Here is a 19,339-nt window from a genome sequence, read left to right as displayed (position 1 = left end):
TGACGCTGCTCTCACTGCAATCAGTGGCAAAAATCCCTGTCTTTGTCCTGAAGCATAGCAACAGCAAATAAAATTGTGTGAGAAAATTATGACTTAGAATGGAAATTGTTTGGAAAGTTACGACCCAGGTCTGTGGGCCTTGATTCTGCAAACACATATGAACAACTGTGCATGTGAGTAATCCCATTGTCTTCAGTGGGACTACTCGTGCATAAGTGTTTGCCTCAGTCATGTAATTAATCCTTATTCATGTGGGTAGTCCTAAAGAGGCTTCAGTGGGATGGACTGCTTGTGCAAAGACAACCCGGTGAGTAAAAGTCTGGAGGACTGAGCCATTAACTTTCCTTGTCATTATAAGTGGAAAGCTATTAACAAAATGTTTTACTAGGAGATTTGGAGGGTGTTTTATCTGGCGGTTAGGGTTAGGGACAGCATTGGGACTTCTAGGTTCTATTCTTGACTGCCAATGACTCAATGTGACTTTGGACAAGTCACCAAGGATCCTAACCAATGCTCAGTGAACTCAATGGAAAGACTTCAGGCCCTTACTCTCTCTCTATCTTTACAACTCCAATAATAATGCTTACCCGCTTCCTTGGGTGTTGTGACACAGAATGCTTGTGAAGCGCTTTTTGATCCTTGTCTTACGTGTGGTGGATCGGTACAAAGTGTCAGTGCTCTACAATATTAAGCGTTTGCTGGCAGTGGATCACACAGAATCCCTTTGCAAGGTAGCTGCGCTCTCCAGTGACAGTGGCAAGCAAAACAGCCATATTAAATACTTAATTTTTATATCTTATTTTGCATTCCACCACCTCCCTCGCGCAGGCAACTCGCCTAGCAGTGAGGTAGGACAGAGGCTTCCTGTTGTGAAAACTGAGGAAAGGAGGAAGCAACAAACCTTAAATAAATAAATGGAAACTGAGATATCTCTCTTCTTTCCCCTCCCGTTCTTTCTTTTTTGGAGAAAAAATTCAGTCATTATATATGAAAAGACCCAAGATACCGAGACAGTGCTTCATTCAAGCTTTTTTCCCTTGCTGTTTCTCCCTCCTTAGCTGTTTTGGAGCTAGCTCTTTCCCTCCCTCACCAACCAGCAGTTACAATAAGACACTCCCAACCCCATCCAGCTCCCTGCCAATCACTAAAGCTTGCTTTCTCCATCTCCTTCCTTGCTTCACTACCCTCCACAGCAACAGCCCTACCCCACTGCACCCGGCATCTGATCCTCTCCCCACTCTGCAGCTACTCACACTCCCTTCACCTCGTATGTCAAGATAGGCAGTCACTTGCTCAGTGCAGATCCTCTGCCTTCTGTTTTCTGTAGGGTGCCCCCAAAAGTGGCTTCTGCACCTCTGCTGAGGCGTGGCTTCCGGCTGTGGTAGAGACATCCTCCTTGGCGCCCCCTTCTGCTGAAGAGCTGATCCATCTGAGGGTCTGACGCTTAACCTGAAGCCCACCGGAGTCAATGGAAAGACTCCAGTTGACTCTGGCTTTGGATCAGGCTGTTGGTTACTGTGGGCCCCTCTCCTAGTTGTCTGGATGTGGGGCCACTAGTGGGGAAACTGAAAGTAGAAACATAAATAGAACAATTTTTTTTTCCTTTTAAAAATAAAAAACTGTTTAACTTGGGTGGAACTTCTGAAATGTTGAAAGTATAATCTGGACGGTATCTGAAGTTACACTGTAAGAATACTGATCTGGTGGATTCCATCCATCTCTAGTTACTGTGGTCCTGTAGAGCTATCTGTGAGAAAGCATGTACTTACATTGGGCATTAGGAAGACAAGGGGCTGGGGCGATATCTTTTATTAGACCAACTTCTGTTGGTGAGAGAGAGAAGCTTTTGAGTTTACTCAGAGCTCTTCTTCAGGTCTGGGACAAGGAGAGGTCTGTAAGCCCGAAAGTGTGTCTCTCTTACCAACAGAAGTTGGTCCAGTAAAAAATATTACCTCACCCACTTTGTGTCTCAAATAACCTGGGACCAGCAAAGCTACAAAAACAGTACATGTAAGATATGTTATGTGGAAAAATCTCATGAAGTCTTCTCTTTCTGTAATGATGTCATTTTTCCCTCATAAAGTCATGTGTTTTCCATGATTTGGATGATCACTTACAGTATGTGTCACATGAGCTGTACTCATTATTTCTTGGAATTATGTCTATTATATGGAGTTGTGAAAGCTGTAGAGACAAATTGTAAATTAAATGTTCATTTTATTCTTCTCTTTTGAAAAAAGCTTTTCCATCATGTGATTGACACTCAGAACACTGACATCCCTTCTCCTCCAAAATTAGACCAACCCCAAAAGAGAGAATATATTAATAATTTTTAACACCTCCTCTCTCTCCCCTCTGCCCCCCCCCCAAAAAAAAACAAACAAACAAAAAAAAAAAACCCCACCACCCATCCATCGTAAGCATAGATTTGATTCCAAAAGGGGAGAGGTGCCAGAGACTTTACAAAGGGCACTATGGACTTCGCTATGGCTCTTGTGTTTACACGGCATGCACTCAGATACTGTTGTGATGAGCAGCAGTATAAAACCCCAAAATACAGATATTCTATATATTTATATAGAAATATAGGACATTGCAACAAAGAAAAAAAAAGAGGTTTGTGTCTTTGATGAATGTAATGTATATCTCATATGCCATGAATGTTACTTTTATTATTATAAAATGCATAATAAAATTTACTAACATCTGGGCCGGACAAATGTGAGACTAGCTGTGTTTGTTTCAGTAACAGTACAGTATCATAACAAAAGTGATTGAAATCCAGAGGATTTTTGTCAGCTGTGATGTGAAACATCTTGGACAACAATTTTTAAATACGTACTTTCCACTGATCTTGAGGGACTGAGGGCAAAAGGACTATTGCTTTATAGTTTCATATACATTCTCTCTCCTAATCCTCTTCCCTATGGTTTTACATGACTATTGTATGGATTGTTAATTATATGACCATGTTCACAGCTTTACTTCAATTCCTGTTTTCTCTTCCCCCTTGTACAGTGCGACAAAATTAAACAAGAGCGTGATGAGGCAGTCAAAAAACTGGAAGAGTTTCAAAAAAGTAAGTAGGCATTTGAATGCGAATATTAACACTTAAAGTAAGAGCTCCCACCATAGCACTCAGCACTGCGATGCAGCAATGACAATGCTGGGGTTCAGGTTCAATTGCATTTTCTCCTTCAAAGCTTGGTTTTAAAGGGGTTTGTCACACACCATTTCAGCTTACTTCAGCTTCATTGCTGGCACAGCAGTTGTTGGCTCAATACATGAAATCAGTTAGCCATCTTCATGTGGGAAGTGCTCAAAATATAGTGGCCAAATTCTTCTGTCTCCTCAGGATAATTCAGCTGAGTTATTCTGGAATTACACCCATGTAAACTGAATAGCTGTTAAACCCATGTAAATTGAGTGATTGTATTTTTTTTTTTTTTGGTGCGAAGGGAGTCAAGCTTCTAAAAGAAATAGCCTATAAGGTTTATAATATGCACTGATGTCCCTTGATAATTTTTATAGCAAGTCATATTTTATCTATGCTGTGAAAACGTCAAGATTCAGTTTTGCACTTTTGTGGTAATGGTTCTGTTGACACTCTATGGTGTCTGGAAGTAACAAAGCATGGCTAATAGGAGTGGAAGTATCCTAGTGGAATAGCTCTTCAGAAGAGACCATTACAATGGGATTTTGGTCTGTTATGTCTGGTTTGTGTCAATGCATGATGAGCATTAGAAACACAGGCAATGGTAATACAGGACATGAAAAGCACACACAAAAATATACAGTATGAGACTAAAGTTAATTTAAACTTTTTTTTTGTAATTGTTCACAAATACATGTATGGAAAATGAACCTAAAAAGATGGTGACCTTTACAATCCTAAAATGATCTTGTATAATTGCTCCATAAGGTAAGGCTGTTCTTAAATAATAAGTCTTAATTCCTGTGGAAAAATCTGCAGGTTGTTGGGGTTTTTGTTATGATACTGTGAATACCAGTGTGTGGCAAAAATGTCAAGTAGTTAAGGATTAAAATTCGAAATAGTAATTGATGTAAAATTTTATAGGTTTCCTTTATCTTCCTTTCTCGTTTTTAAAGAACATACCTTGTAAACATAGTGATAAAATGCCAGGAATATTAGGATTTTAAGGCAATAATAGAGCCCATTATTTAAATGACAATATAAAAGGCAATTATATTGATGAAGAGCTACACCGGCTTTGTGTCTGTGAATAAACTTGGCCTGTACTCAGCTTCTATTTGTTCTCCTGGCATAAACACATATTGTGTGTGATTCCAGTTTAATGGGGCCCCGTTTGTATGCCAAGCAGCTGCATTTTAGGCCCTATTGCGTGATTTCATAGCTCTCTGAAAATTGGTTCTATTCAGCACAAGAGATAGAAGGTGGTGGTGGGGGGAGAGCTTCAACACACAATCATTTCTTTTCAATTGGAGCCAGCAAGGTTGATGACAACATGACCATTGTGTTATAATGATAAGACCACTAAGGATCTGTACCTCTCATCAAGGCTTTCACACAACAGCAGATACAATTTAATTCACTGCTCTGTCAGCAGTGCTGATACCATTATGCCGTCTGTCTCCACAGTTATAATCACTGTCCTCCGAGAAATGCAGTTGAAATGATCTTGAGCAGTCAAAGAAACTCTCAATTAAGGCTGCCACTTCCAACGTGTCAGATTGTGTCTTATGCACTTGGTACAATTTTCACTTCCAATCCTGTTTATTTACAATGTCTACCAGTAATTACGCTTAACGTGTCATTTAGTGAGGGTGCCCCTGCCAAGGAGATTGTTGGGTGCTGCAGTACCATTGAGTGGGAGTTTCTCGCAGTCAATGCCATCAGCAGCTTTTAGTCCCTGATGGGATGCAGTAGTAATGTTGATAATGCAAGTATCGTGCTCATCAAGTCATAATTAGATGCCACTCAAATGTGCCACTTGTAATAACAGTGTTGATTCATGTTTTCTCGGTGACTGCAACTACTAATTAGTTAAGTGGTTTTTGGCTGGCCTGCATTTGCTGCAGATTATTATTACCTCTGAAAAAACGTCAAGGTTAGAGATGTTTCTGGCCACTTAGTGCTGCTTTATGAATTTTAATATTAACATAATAAGAACTTTGGGCAGACTTAGGAAGTAATATATTTTTGTATTTAATTTGGAGAGAATTTTTTTCCTGAGTTTAATCATAATTGCAGGTTAATTAAGTTTAAGTGAACCCAGAGTAATCTCTAGTTGTACTATGTGATCTGGTCCTTGTTTCCGAACTTTAACTAGTTTTGCATGCAGGATTTTAGATACGGTTTCCCCTGCTCTCCCTTGGTGGATATACAATATGGCCATCTGTCCTCAATTTCTGAGTTTATGATACAACAATAACAACAAAAGAAAAAAGCACAAATAGTCAATTTCTGAAACTTCCCTTTTTAAAATATATCCATCCCTGTCCTCCAGTGAAAGGCAGGAGCTTTGCACCATGCCATAATGTAGTATTTCCATATAACTGGCCATAGAAAGATCACCCCCGCGCAGGAGGTTCCACAGTGATCTAGGGACTCCAGTGTTACTCTTCTCTCTACTGCCGGTTTTGGGGACTTAGTCTGAGGATAGAGGTTGTTGGCCAGGATTCCTCAAGATTTTGCAAATATCCAACTGTTCTTTTGGCCTTCTCAGGCTGTTGGCAGCCAGCAGAAATTAGAGCACCCTAGAGGCTGCTCTAATTTATGTTGGAGGACTAACCCTGGACACAGTGGTCCCAGAATCAAAGAATGTCAAGGTGAGTGTTGTGTGTCATTTTGGCAGCTCCTTCCCCAATTTGCAGGGCTTGCTTTTCACCCGTAGCCAAGACTTGCCCCATAATCTCCAAGTCATTTTTTACTTCAAAACATAATTTTTTCTTGTGTTATTGACTAAATAGCACTAGCAAAAACACATTTATAAAATAATGATAAAACATCTTAGCTGACTGCACTTTTCTGTATTCCTAAACTATTTAAACTGCTGTGCCCATCGGTGTGGTATCTGGGCACTCGTAGCATTTGTTCCAATTTTTTAACCAGTTTTATATCTTTGTATCTAATAAGCTGCAGGGTATGAAAATATTTTTCCAGTCACAATTTTCAAGCGTGGTGGCAGGGGGAAGGGGCATCAATTTTTTTAGTGTATGAAGCCGTTACATTTTAACTCCGTCTATTCCTGGCAATAAATAATATGAATGAATTTTTGAGTTTCCCTCCCTTCAAGCTAAATTCTGCCACCCTTACTGATGTTGTGTAGTATCATAGTCTGTGAATAGTCCTGTTTCTATATTAAAGTTTTGATTCTGCAATTAACTCCGTGCAAGGAAGGGAATCTGCCCGCACAGAGTCAGCTGCAGAATCCGGGCCCCAGATACTACCAAGGTTGTCAGAAGCTGGCCTTTAGCATAAAGATGTTGCAGTGGTTAGGATGCTAACCTGGCGACTCGAGAGATCCAGATTCAGTTTCCTGCTCTGCCACAAATTGCCTATGTGACCTTGGGCAAGTTATTTGGCCAAGAGGAGAGATTTTCCAAGCCATAAAGACTGGGTGCTTAACTCTCCACTGAAAGTCAATGGGAGTTAGGCACTGAACTGCCATCTGTGCTTTGAAAATCCCCCTTTAGGCCCTCTGTGTCTCAGTTCCTTGTCTGTAAAATGGGGATAATAGTACTTCCCTGTTTTATGGGGGTTTATGAGGATAAATACATTTAAATGTTGTGAGGTGCTCAGATACCATGGTAACCATATAAGCACCTAAGAAACCAAATTATCTATTTCACAATCACTCTGACATGATTTCAAAAGTTCTAATGTGGATATTTCTGATATATGTTACTATCATCACTGTGTCTGATTTAGGCCCCAGTCCCACAGAGATCCACATGGGTCCTGGGGTCTCCCTGTGTGTATCTGAGCAGGACTAGGAGCAAAGGTTGTAAAGGCTTTGCCTTATGTTAGTACAGTGCCAGGCACAGACAGAATTCAAGTCATAGATAATAATTAAAATACAAAAACCTTAGTCATTGAATTGTTCTGATTGCATAGTTAAAATTACAAATAAAGTCAGGAAATGCCAAAGTTAAAGTTTCAGCAGCAATATTAATTAAGCTGTCATACATGCCCGTTCTGTGGCTTTTATGGTTTAGTGTTCATCCAGCAACAGAACCATATATTAAAATATGAATTAAATGAGAAATCCAGAAATTAAAAATAATCCCGACGTAACACACCCAAATTAATCTTGATGTTGGAACCTTAATATTTTTGGAACCTGAAAACTGTGTCCATGTCAAGTTTCAGACTTCTCCCGTGTTGTGATGTTGCTTTGCTCAGAAAAGTGTTGGAAAATAATTCTAACAGGAAAAAGTCTTTTTCCCTCTTCACAGCCGTTTCTAGTTTATATATTATATAAAAAAAATCCTAGTGAAAGGATTTTTACTTAAAAATTTTTTTAAAAAAAATCACCTTTTGCCTAATATACAACATGGAATTTTTTCAGTCCATAGGTGATTTTATTGAGAAGTATGAGGGGTATGTGGAAACATGGGATTAGAATGAAAACTGTTTTACAACCTTGGGAGGCAGATTATAATACCCATTCTCATGATGAGCAATGCCTTATGCCTTGAATGGTCTCACTGAAGTCAGTGGGCCCACTTGTTGAGTAAGATACTTCTCCATGTGAGTAAGGATATCAACATTTTGTGGTTTGTGTTCTGAAGGAATTCACACTTTGGGGCAGGAACTCTCTATCCGTCTCTTCTTTACCCCTTCCCCCTTTCTTTTCTTCGTTTGTACAGCACCTGACATGATGGGGTTCTGGTCCAAGACTGAGGCTCCTATGTGCTACTACAATACAATTAATAAACGATGGCCTTAAAAACTATCAATTTATGACTTGCTCTTAGCTATCAGCAACTTCTGTAATTATAACATTGCTAGGATGGTTAATATTCTGATTGTTGCTTACAAAGTATATCTCTCATTCTGTTTTCATAACCTTTCCACTCTACGTGCGTTCGTATAGTCTGTGCTTTTCTGAGTTTGCAACACTATTTTTAAAAGTGGTTGATATGGAAGACAATGCAGTCATAATCACAATCATGGGATGAGTGTGTCAATTACAGGAAAAAGCTGACTAATTTTTAAACTTAGTAAGAAACAAATTATTTTTCCTCCCATTTTCTAGTTTCTCACTTGGTTATCGAGGAAGTAAATTGTATACAGAGCCACCTTGAAATCGAAAAGACGTGCCGTGAAAGTGCTGAAGCTTTGGCTTCTAAGGTGAGAAGAATTAATACAATTGTTCAGTTGTATCTGTATTCTGATTTCATGATTGTATTCTGATTTCATGATCTCATTCTGAAAGAAGGGGGTTGTGTGTGCCTGTCTCTGTAAGCACAGCAGCTGCCTATTTGCCTTCTTTTGAGATATGAGTTAGCTTTAAGATAGTAAAAACTGTAAGTCATATGTGAAACACTCTAAAATGTATTTATTGTTTTGATGGAAGATGCCCTCCTCATAGAAGTGTCTATTTAGTTATACTTTTGTATCAGCAAGCAAGATACCAGCAATTCACAGAGCATTGCTTTTTATAGCCCATTTTATATGCATTTGGGCTAAATGGTAAACAAGTTTAAAACTATCCCACATATGACATAAATGAGTAATGGACATCTCAGTATCTGAATCAAATGAAAAAGTCAGCCAAAGCATTACATTTCAGGTGATTGTTCATGAAAGCTAACCGAGGGCAGGCAAAAGGTGACCTCCAGTGCTCTGTTGATTGCATCTAGTCTGATGAATTTACCAAGTGTGTAATTTTCTATATTCCATCTCATCAGAAGTACATTATTATTAAAGAATGTTTTTATCTGTGTTATGTATTTTTGGTTGTGCAAAATGCATCTGAGCCACTTCATCAGAAAATGGATTACTGCAATTTTGAACCAAATTTCATTAGCAATGCCAGCTGCTGCTTTTTTTTTTTTTTTTTTTTTTTTTTTTTTTTTTTGCCTGCCCAATGTACTTCTTTGGATGTGGCAGAAATCACACCAACAAGAAATCTCTTTAATTTAGATGCATTAGCAATGTACTTTCCAGAGGTATGTACTTAATTGTTTGCATAATGACACTATATTAGAATTCATAAGGTAGTCAATCAGCATATAACTAAGAAAATTAATTTATGTATGTAACTTTCCTCTGCTCGTTATCTGTAACGTACATAGTGTGACACACATGGGTGATTAAAAGAGTAGCATTGGCCAGCAGGGCTGACGTATTCGTTAGTGTGTGCTGACTAAAAAGTGCAAGGTGTTCTTGCTTCCTTCGTTTCAGTCTTTGGAAGTGAGATGTGTTTGAAGAGACTGTATACTCAAGCAAATCTCTCATTTTTATGGGAGGGAGTTTTGCCTAGATAAAGAATTCAGGATCATTTCCCCAAGACAGTAACTGTAGGGTATCCCTTCTAATCAAAGGAGAAAGTATGGTCTCTGGCTGCATTTTTCAGATTGTATAGGGTGCATTTCATGTCCTTGGGGGCAAATCTGCACCCAATCTCTGGGGGGGCAGAGGAGGCGCTGAGATGGTGGCACGTGGGCATGCATTACACACCCGTTGTGCGTGCAAGCATTACACACCTCTTGTGAACTCTGGATCTTCGCTCTGGGGGGCTACCTGCATGTGAGCAGAGTGCAGATGTGGAGCAACTAAGGGCAGGCTGGCAGAGAGACTGAAGCATCTGTTGTTATCTGGATCCTCCAGTTCTTCCTGCCACCACCAACTTGTTTCGTGGTAGGGGTTCATTTCAGCTCCTCCATTGTACTTTCTCAGCCAGGCATCTGCTTTGCATCCAACCCAGCTACTGGAGATAGGCATTGGCTGGTGGTTATGACCCATAATGTAGTCAGTGATTTTAAATTCTGTGTTTTAGCTGTCTTTTTACATAGATTGAACCTATGTTGTTAACTCTCTGGCATCAAAATAATTAGACATTAATTATAACTTCTTTAAGATTAACACTTTTATTAATGCCAGTGTGTGGTGAAGGACTGGAGCTGAGGCACCTACCACAAAGAATATATAAAGTAAACGTGCTAATTAATTTGATTTAAGCCTATCTAGGATATTCACTAACCAGAAGTATCAGTGAGAAACATTTCTTATATGACATAGGAAATGGGCCTGACTGAATCATAATGCCCTATCCAGCCCACCTCAAAGCAGTAGGGGCAAAACTTAATGGCTTGGGGCTATCTTTACTATATTAGGTGCTGTGTTTTAAAATAATATCATTTTGTCTTGCTTCCTACATGACTGATAAATTTTCTGATTTAAAATAGAGAAGAAACAGAATATACTTAGTGAGTTGGGTTGGTTTTTTGGGCAACATGTTAATCTGGCTTTAATTGTCCCTACATACTGTGTGTATCTTTACTTTTCAGTTGAACAAAGAAAATAAGACCCTGAAAAGAATTAGCATGCTGTATATGGCTAAACTGGGGCCAGATATCATTACAGAGGAAATTAACATTGATGATGATGATTCATCCACAGAAACTGAAGGTAGCTCGGATTCATGCAACTCGGTGCACTGTCAACAGCAAATCAAAGGTGAGCTCCGCTGTTGAATAGACAGCATTGTGCAGGGTAACAGTTACGATCTCAAACATACATATTGTAGAACAAGTTACAATGCAGTGGCGAAGTAGTCCTGCACTGAGGTGAGGTACTTCAGTGTTGTTGCTTCAGTAAAATAAACACTTGCATTATTCTAGTAACACTGTGATATGTTAGTCATTTGTTACTTTTCACATACACAGAAAGGTTGAGGGCCGGGTCACCTGTGGCATTATTTCAACTGCTGTTTGTGTTACGTTTCCTCAATAGGCACACAAGGCAGAGTTTCTCACCAGTTTTCATTTTGTACTGCTGTATTCCCTTCCATGAAAACTCTGTGTCTATCTAACTTTGCGTGAGGCACTAGCAAAATAAACAGGTTAAATAGGGATTTTTGCACTGGGACAAACAGCAAACCTTAGGGTGACAAAGGGTGTTTATTCCAGAGAAAGGTAATATATTAATAAGTTTTTGGGTTCCCTTTTCTTTTTTTGGAAGCAGTCTGTACTGGAGTAAGAACTTCCCTCCCAGCCTGATTCTGCAATGAAGTCATAAGCCTGTGTTGATTATGATGGCATAGCTTCTAACAAAGGGAATGTATGGTTTTCCCAAATTCACCATTATGAGACAAGTTAAAATGCTCACTTTTTCATAGAAGTTCTACTCCTTCTAATCTCAATAGCAATACTCAAACTACTTAAAGAGTGTTTCATGGTCCTGAGCTTTAAATCTGGTCGTGTTAATTACTGTGTTTAACTTTTGTGATCTCAATTACTGGTGCAACCTTTGTTACTGAAGAAAGAGTCTGGATGTAAAAATCAGGCACTATGCAGACATTAACTAATTAATTGTCATAACACACCAGTATAAGTAGGGAAGTGTGATTCTCCCCATTTTACCAAAGAGAAAACAGAGGTGCATAGCAGTTAAATACTTTGTGTAACGCTGCACAGTGCATCGCTGTCAGAGCTGGGATTAAAACTCAAGAGTTCCTAGTACTTCTCCTTGGAGAAAGAAGCCGAGGATCCTGTTGGAGGCTGAGAAGAGAGGGAGCAGGGAAAAGTCTGGTTGGGTACTGAGAAGGTAAGGAAGCTGAGGAGGAGTGGGAGAGAATAACTGAAATCTCAAAAGATTCAGATAAGCATGTGCACATTGGGGTGGGGAGGGAAGAGAAAGGGAGGGGTTCATTGTATCTCCTGTCACTGTTGAAGATGCTATTATAGAAGGAAATGTGGTCTGTTGTATAGGAGTTAGACCACCTGGCTTCTATCCCCTGTTCTGTCACTGACTCACTGACACACCCTGGACCAGTTACAATCTCCTTGTGCCTCAGACTTTGCTTCTGTACGGCAGAAGGATAATAAATAATCTTGCCTACCTCACATGGGTGTTGGGAGTCTGCCTTAATTACTATTTGTTAAATGTTTGTGATACTTGAATGAAAGGTGCTATGTAAGTGCGAAGTATTTTAGCAGTGGTATAATAGTCACTGTAGTAGGAGAGGAGATATCATCCCATTGCCTGGAGGGAGATCATATTTGTTTAAGCAGGGAGATCTTTGCTAATTTGCGCCCTCCCTCTTCCCCCCAAACAATACACAGAAAATATCCCCAGTAGTTGCTAATTTACTTGCCAAGTCACCTACATGGAAAGTTTCATGGGTGCCCATCTCAGAATGCATGCACATAACAAGGGTTAGCCAAGCTTTTGAAAGATTGGTCCTTACTATCTTGAGGAATTGCTCAATGTGAAATCCCCTCTTCAAAGTGCATTTTTGAGCTCCCCAAACTGAGCCTATTTATGATGTGCCATCTACAAACCATTTTAGCCTCTCTCCCATTCAGTAAAATCTTGGCTGTGGGGGACAGGTGGAGGTTTCCTGCAAGGAATTTTTTTGTTTTCTTGGAAGGATGCACTTTTTTGTGAATATCCTTCCCTTAATTTTCTTATTAAAGGGACACCATCAGTATTAAAAACACTCATACTCACTCACTCTTCTATTTCACTTCCTGTACCAGCAATATCCAAGATTAAGTAAAGTCGTTTCTTCATGGATGAACACTGGTCATGTAACAGCAGAATTATCAGAAGCCTTCTTGATCCATTGCTAGCTTGGAACACTCAGCAGCTGACTTTCCAGTGCTCCGCCACAGACCATCTATCCATATCATTGCTTGTCGTTCCCTATGACAATGCTCCATTACTATTTCTTCCATGCTAACTTTCTCAAAGTTATTTCCACCTCTACTCCTGACACGACCAAAGGCCATAAGTTTTTGTGCCTGTTGATTTCCGAGTGCAGGGTCTGCTTCTTTCCAATAATATTTCTAACATAAACATTTGTCTTGTAATACCTAATATTGCTAAGATTGAAAGAGATTAGAGTGGAAAGATACATATGACAGCACCTTGAGTACAGATAGTTTTGCTATTTCCATTACATAGCTTGTTACAAAAAAGGGAAAATGGGTCATATGCTAAAAGAGGAGAGAAAGACATCTTAAAAAGTGGATTGTAAAGGCGCACAAATTGTTGGGGATCTCAGACATAGCTGAAATTTAACGCCAGTTTCAAAAAGATTAAAACTAGATTTCAAGTTGACTGTGTTCTTGTGAAAGTCAAAATAACTAAAAAAACCAAAAACACATAGGAACAGATTTTTTTTCAAAATTGAGTGTGCACAGTTGCATGTGAAGAAACCAGTTGTGATGAAAGTGGGTGAAGATTAACGTGTAAATATGTTCTCATCTTTGCACGTGCAATTGTTTGTGCATACTGTAGGACTTGAGCTGGTCCTGCTCCCATTGAAATTTTTCCATTTGATTACTTTTTTTTTTTTTTTTTGGATTGTGTGGAAGCAGGCTCATGCCCACAGTTCTGAAAAATCTGGCCCAAATTATTCATGATAGTACATAATTTTTTCTTTTTCGTCCCTTTATTTGCTGAAATATTTTGTGGAGAGCAGGGTTGAGGCTGCTATTCAGACAAAAAGAAAAAGTTTGAAAAGCCCAATATTTCCAGGGATTTTAAATAATTTTAATCTCTGTTCCCAATGGGCAATATCCAGTATGTCCAGTAACATTTCTGCCCAGTCTGCAATTGACTAGGAACAGTTGTTGAAGCTAATGGCTTGGTATTCAAAGAACAGCAGCAGTATGAAAAATTGAAGGCAGGTGGGGAATGAAATGGTTTAGTGAAAACTAATACCTACCAATGAATCTGTTATTTTGTGTCTCTTTATTTTAGTAGTAAGCAACAATTGTAAACTAAATCCTTATGCTACATATGCAGACTGATCTCCTATTAAGAAGTGATGGTAATCAAATGTTTTATTCCATTGTAATTTAATTATCAAAATATGAAGTAAATTAAGAAACAAATTCTGAGAAGAAAATTACTAAAATTAGCTCCTCTATCAGTAAAATGGTTATATTCTGACTCACTTCAAATAATGTCACAAGGGTTATAAATTGGCAGCTATTCAGGATTATTTCTGCATAGAAAAACCTTCCAAAGTATTAAGTGCCTGTTGTTTGTTTAGATCTTATTGTGACAAGAGATCATGATCCAAAAGGAATTAAAGTGCATTAATTTGTTTTACAGGCAGCCTGTAAAAATATTTTTCTGCTGCCACATGGCTTCATCTTGTGAGATGCTGAGTATTTCCTGAGAGGACTGAGGGTCTACAGCACTGGCAGCATTGGGCCTATTAACAGCGTCTTGTCTTGCAGGAAGAGAGCTGTGCAAAATGCAAAAAAAGCAGGAACAATAGGACTAGACAAGGAGATTACCTTTGTAGAGCAAATCTGAAACTGTAGCCTGTTATATGACACCAAAAGGTGGGGGGGAGGAGGGAAACTATGACTGATATTTTCTCTTTGCAGGTCTGTGTGTTTCATACTCTGTTGTATTCACATAATTGTTGGGATTTTTTTTCCTCCTGAGTTTAAGATGAAACTTTTTTTCCTCCCACTCCGGAAAATGTAGAGCTGCGAGATCAAATTATATCTGTTCAGGAGCAAAAGAAGACCATAACCATTGAGCTGGAAAACCTGAGGCGCAAACTTGTAGAAGTAATTGAAGAAGTATGTATTTGTAGCATGGAAGGCGAGACCATTAGTGTGTATTCAGTACCTTTTGTATGTAGTGTGGGTTGAAAACTGTCAGTTGTGAAGTTAATTGAATACCATCTAATTGGAGGTTCACCCAACTGTCACTTCATAAGAGATCGGTCCTTTCATTGACCACCTTAATGTACACTCCTGCCCCCCAAATTATTTGGTTCTGTGTGAATGTCCAGCGAAGGCTTGGTGGACCAAGGATTGAGATTCTCTGGTCTAATCTGTGGTATTGTCTTCATTGGACCTTGCCTTGATGTTTAGCCATCAACAGTCATTCACCAGTGTAACTGGACAGGCAAAGCTGCTGTTTTGAGGCAATGCTATATACCCCTACACCAGTATTCAGTATGACATAGCCGACAGCTCTTGGGAAGTAAACAGAGACATTCTCTCCCTCCCTTTTCCCCCCAAAATTTGCATAACGGTAGCTTGACTGTGTTAAAATTAAATCAATGGTGGGTAAGCCAATAACTTTTTAACCTGGTACCTTGGAATCTGTCCGGATAAAGACAGCATAGAAGTACAAAAATGTGTTGTATTTGCTGCTGTAATTGGTGTGTGTCATGAAGGTGGGCCGTGGAATCTCCAAGAGAACCATTTGGTTCTGCAATACTACTTCTAACATTTGAAAACAATATTATCTGGCTTCAGGTGGGAACTCCCGTAGTCCCCTTTGAACATTACAACCTGAAACCGAAAGTAAGGCCTCAAATCAGAAATCAACTATTAAAAGTAAATCTTTGCACGTAAAATAAGATGCATTAATATATTCTACTATTAGATTCTCACTGATTTATTATTCATCTGTTTGTGTCTTTTATATATACTCTGCTAGGTAAATAAAGTAAAAGAAGAAAAAGCTGTTCTGACAGCAGAAGTTCATCAACAGAGGAAACTGTTGGAAAAATGTAACAGAGGTGTGTGTGTTTTCAATGTTGTTTTTCACCATCTCCCTCTCTCCCTTGCTACTTTATCTCCAGATAATCTGCAGAGCTTTTTCTTAAATTGTCTTGTAACTTACTCCGTAGTTAATGAAGTGACATTGAGGCTATGTTATGCTAGGCACTGTATAAACACATAGTAGGAGACAGTCCCTTCTCTAAAAAAAAAATCTCATTCTTTAAATAGTCAAGACAGGTGAAGGGTGGGTGAGATGAGGAACCCAAAGCTCAGAGAGATTTAAGTAACTGTACCCAGGGTTTCACAGGGAGTCTGTGGCAAGGGTGCAAATTAAACCAGGATCTCCTGAGTCCCAGTCTGTTGCCTTAACCACAAGGACTAACCTTCCTCTTAAAGTAGGTACTTAATTTTAAATATCTACAATTCTTGATGCATTACAAAATTTTATATTCAAAACAACACATACAAGGGCTACACTCCTGAATCTTCAAAGAGAGAGATCTCCCCCATTTCTACAGTATTTCCTGTTTTAGTCTTCTTCAACTCATTCCACCACAGTCATTCTCCACCAACTCCCATGGGAAAACAGGTAGGTAGGTCTTGCAGCATCCCCCCAAAATCTTCAAACTCAGGCTATTACAGACCAAAGAGCACAGAGAGTTCCAGAGGCCATGGTCTGCTCACAGAATGTCCTCCTACCAGCTCTGTCCTGTCACACCAAGAAGGGACTATTAATCTGAGTCCATCAACTGGCATAGTGTCACTCTGGGAGACAGATGTGGTCTCTTAAGTAGCTGGGACTCCAGACAGTTTATGACGTCATAAGATGTACACAGGATCAGCGTAGTCTGTGCCTCTCTACAGTGTTGTGAAATTCAGGATTCTGCTGTTGACTTGAATATTTAGCAGGAAATGCTTGTATTTCTTGTTTTGTGAGCACAGGGAAAGAGTTTGCAGAAACATCAGTGGGTTTTCCGGAAGCTTTCATAGACCATGTATTTCCTCATTTTCACATGCAATTCCATTGCTTGAGCATCAGAGAGTGTGAAGGCAGCACTTTGAAGACTCTCGGGGTACGTCTACACGGCAAGCAGAAACACATAGCCATGAGTCTTGGAGCCCAGGTCTACAGACTTGGGCTCATGTCACGGTGCTGAAAATAACTGTGTAGACATTCCAGCACGAGCCGGAATGCCTACAGAGCTCTTTGTAGCACTGTAGCATGAGCCTGAGTCTGTAGCCCTGAGCTCTGAGACGCTCTGCCACAGGTTTATGCTTGCCATGTAGACCAGTGGTTCTCAACCGGGGGGAGCCACGAGCTGATTTCAGGGGGTCGCGGGACCCTGCGGCTGAAGCCTGGCACTCCGAGCCCCAGTACCCCCTGTGGGTCTGAAACTGGGAGCAGAGCCACGAGCCCCAGTTCTCCCTGCGGGGCTAAAGCCCTGAGACCCGGAGCTCCAGCGGGGCTGAAGCCCGGCACCTCCTCAGGTCTGAAGCCTTCATCTGCATGGGGCTGAAGTCCCAAACCCCCACCCGGAGCCCATCTGCATGGGACTGAAGCCCTGAGCCCTCCTCCCTACCCACCCAGTGCTGAAGCCCCGAACCCACCTGCCCAGTGCCCTGCTGGACAGAAGTCATGAACGGGCCCTGCCCTTTTCCCTCCTCCTCCCCTCCCCCCTCCGGCCTCCCTCCGTGACTGAAGTTCAGAGCCCTCATTCTTCCCTTCCCCAAAACACCCCTCCCCCTGTGGCTGAAGCCCGGAGCCCCCACCCCCACACCAGTGGCTGAAGCCTAGACCCCTGAGGTCCTTCACCGCCTCGCTGGGCTCTGGAGTTTTTATAGCATGTTGGGGAGGCCTCAGAAAAAAAAAGGTTGAGAACCCCTGGTGTAGATGTACCCTAAAAGCATGAGCTGCATGATAGTCTGAGTAGATAGATTGTGCCTAGGAGGGGTCTGTCAGTACGTTGTGGTGGATGGAAACAGAGGCTCTTCTTAACACCTTTCTGCAATGTTTTGTTGAAATATCTTCCTGCGCTTGGGCAGAAGGACAATCCATCTGCCCGTATTTGAAGGCTATGCTCCAAGGATCCAATTAACTAGGCTAATACTAGCCCAGTGCCAAGCGTGGCAATATATTTGTTATGTGAGTAGTGATGCGCACACAGTAGAAATGCCCTACCACCTGGAAGGTAGGGAATGGGGTTTTTTTTGTTTGTTTATTTTTTTAAGGATACATGGGCAGACAAAATTACTTGAGCATAGACTCATCCCTCTGTACTTTGTGTGAGCTACTAAAGCGCTGCAGATTACTGGTATGCTAGTTGTCACTGTGTGCCTCTTAGCTCGTGTATACCATGCAACTCTGTTGCAGAGTTCTGTAGATGTAGAGTCAATAAGTTGTTATTGGTCAGGGTGGGTGAATTATCTTAAGTTTTTCTAATTGTTCTGTTCAAGAACTTTCTTTTTTAAATGTAATTTGAGAACCAGTTGGCTTCTAGCAACCTATCATGATTAATCCATGTTGCAAAGTACCATTGACAGTGTTTTGCCTTAGACACAGTTAGGCTTGTCACCAAAGAGCCAGGGGATTTATCAAAGATGGTGTTTGAAATTGTATGTCATTACTCTGGAAACTAGTCCTTAGTCAGTTAGAGCTGAAGTGCATTGAGAGAGCAATGTGTGCAAGTAGTCATTAAGAGACTCTTTTAAAGGATCTATTGATACTATTCACAGTTCAGGATTGAGGTGTATGGGCAGAACAATATGAGGAAGCTTGCACAATGCTTGGCCTCACTCTGGCTAATTTTAACTAGCAATATTAGTTTCACTTGCATGACCATTATTTTAACACATTCAACACAATTGTACTGATGTTATTTTCTTGTTGCAATCATTGGTCTCTGATGCAAAGTGACCCCTAATCTCTGGAAGCCAACTGTAAATTCCCCGGAAAGACATGGTGCTTTACAAAATATGCAACAATCTTTTCTGGACTGAGTATTACGCTCATAGGGCTAGATTGTGGAGTACATTGAGATGGGGGACTAGGACACCATTTACACCCCAGTGCTCCTTACCTGGTTACTGGAATCCTGGTATGACAGAGTAAGTAGTTTAGAAATATTGCAACACTGTTATCAGAGGAAAAGAGGGAGAGGTAGGAGAGTGGAAAAAGAGAAACAAGCTCAGGAAAAAAAGCAGCCCAGCAACGTCGTGGAAAATAGTAATGAAATTTAAGCCACTGACCTTTCATGGATTTGGTTTTACAGTGATGGGTTCCATTATAAACACTAGATGGATGGGTAGGGATGCTGCAGGGCTAACGTATGCAGTATATCTTAATACATGAATAGTTAGTGTTGGAAATTTATGGGACGAAAAGTTAATTTATAGAATTCAATATGGTATAGACATAGAGTCAACTCTGCACCATATAGTGCCAGTGTTTCAGGACATGAGACAAATAGAAATAATGTCTGTTTTTACGTTTATATAACAAGAAGTATCCCAAAGTACTTTCCAAACATTGCAAAGCGTAGGATGTATGTGTATGCATGGGGAGTACATGCACACATGTACACACACAGATGTATATAAAATATAAGTAAATTGTGTGTATCCTTTCACCCACCGTTGAAATGTA

The 19,339-nt window shown here is 40.2% G+C and overlaps 1 protein-coding gene across 1 annotated transcript in view; it reads left to right on the top strand.

The window, feature by feature from the left end:
* The window catches only part of SHTN1 (shootin 1), a 95,920-nt gene that overhangs the window by 26,969 nt on the left and 49,612 nt on the right, over nt 1-19,339 (top strand). The window contains exons 3-7 of the mRNA XM_067561296.1: nt 3,019-3,079; nt 8,244-8,338; nt 10,501-10,669; nt 14,663-14,760; nt 15,632-15,713. Of these exons, the coding sequence (XP_067417397.1) occupies nt 3,019-3,079; nt 8,244-8,338; nt 10,501-10,669; nt 14,663-14,760; nt 15,632-15,713 (505 nt within the window). The remainder of the gene's footprint in view (nt 1-3,018; nt 3,080-8,243; nt 8,339-10,500; nt 10,670-14,662; nt 14,761-15,631; nt 15,714-19,339) is intronic.

This window comes from Emydura macquarii, unplaced genomic scaffold, assembly GCF_026122565.2.
Source record: "Emydura macquarii macquarii isolate MOO-44397 ecotype Brisbane River unplaced genomic scaffold, CSIRO-AGI_Emac_v2 contig_2372, whole genome shotgun sequence".
NCBI classification, from domain to species: domain Eukaryota; kingdom Metazoa; phylum Chordata; order Testudines; family Chelidae; genus Emydura; species Emydura macquarii.
This window is presented reverse-complemented; position numbering and strand designations above follow the sequence as displayed.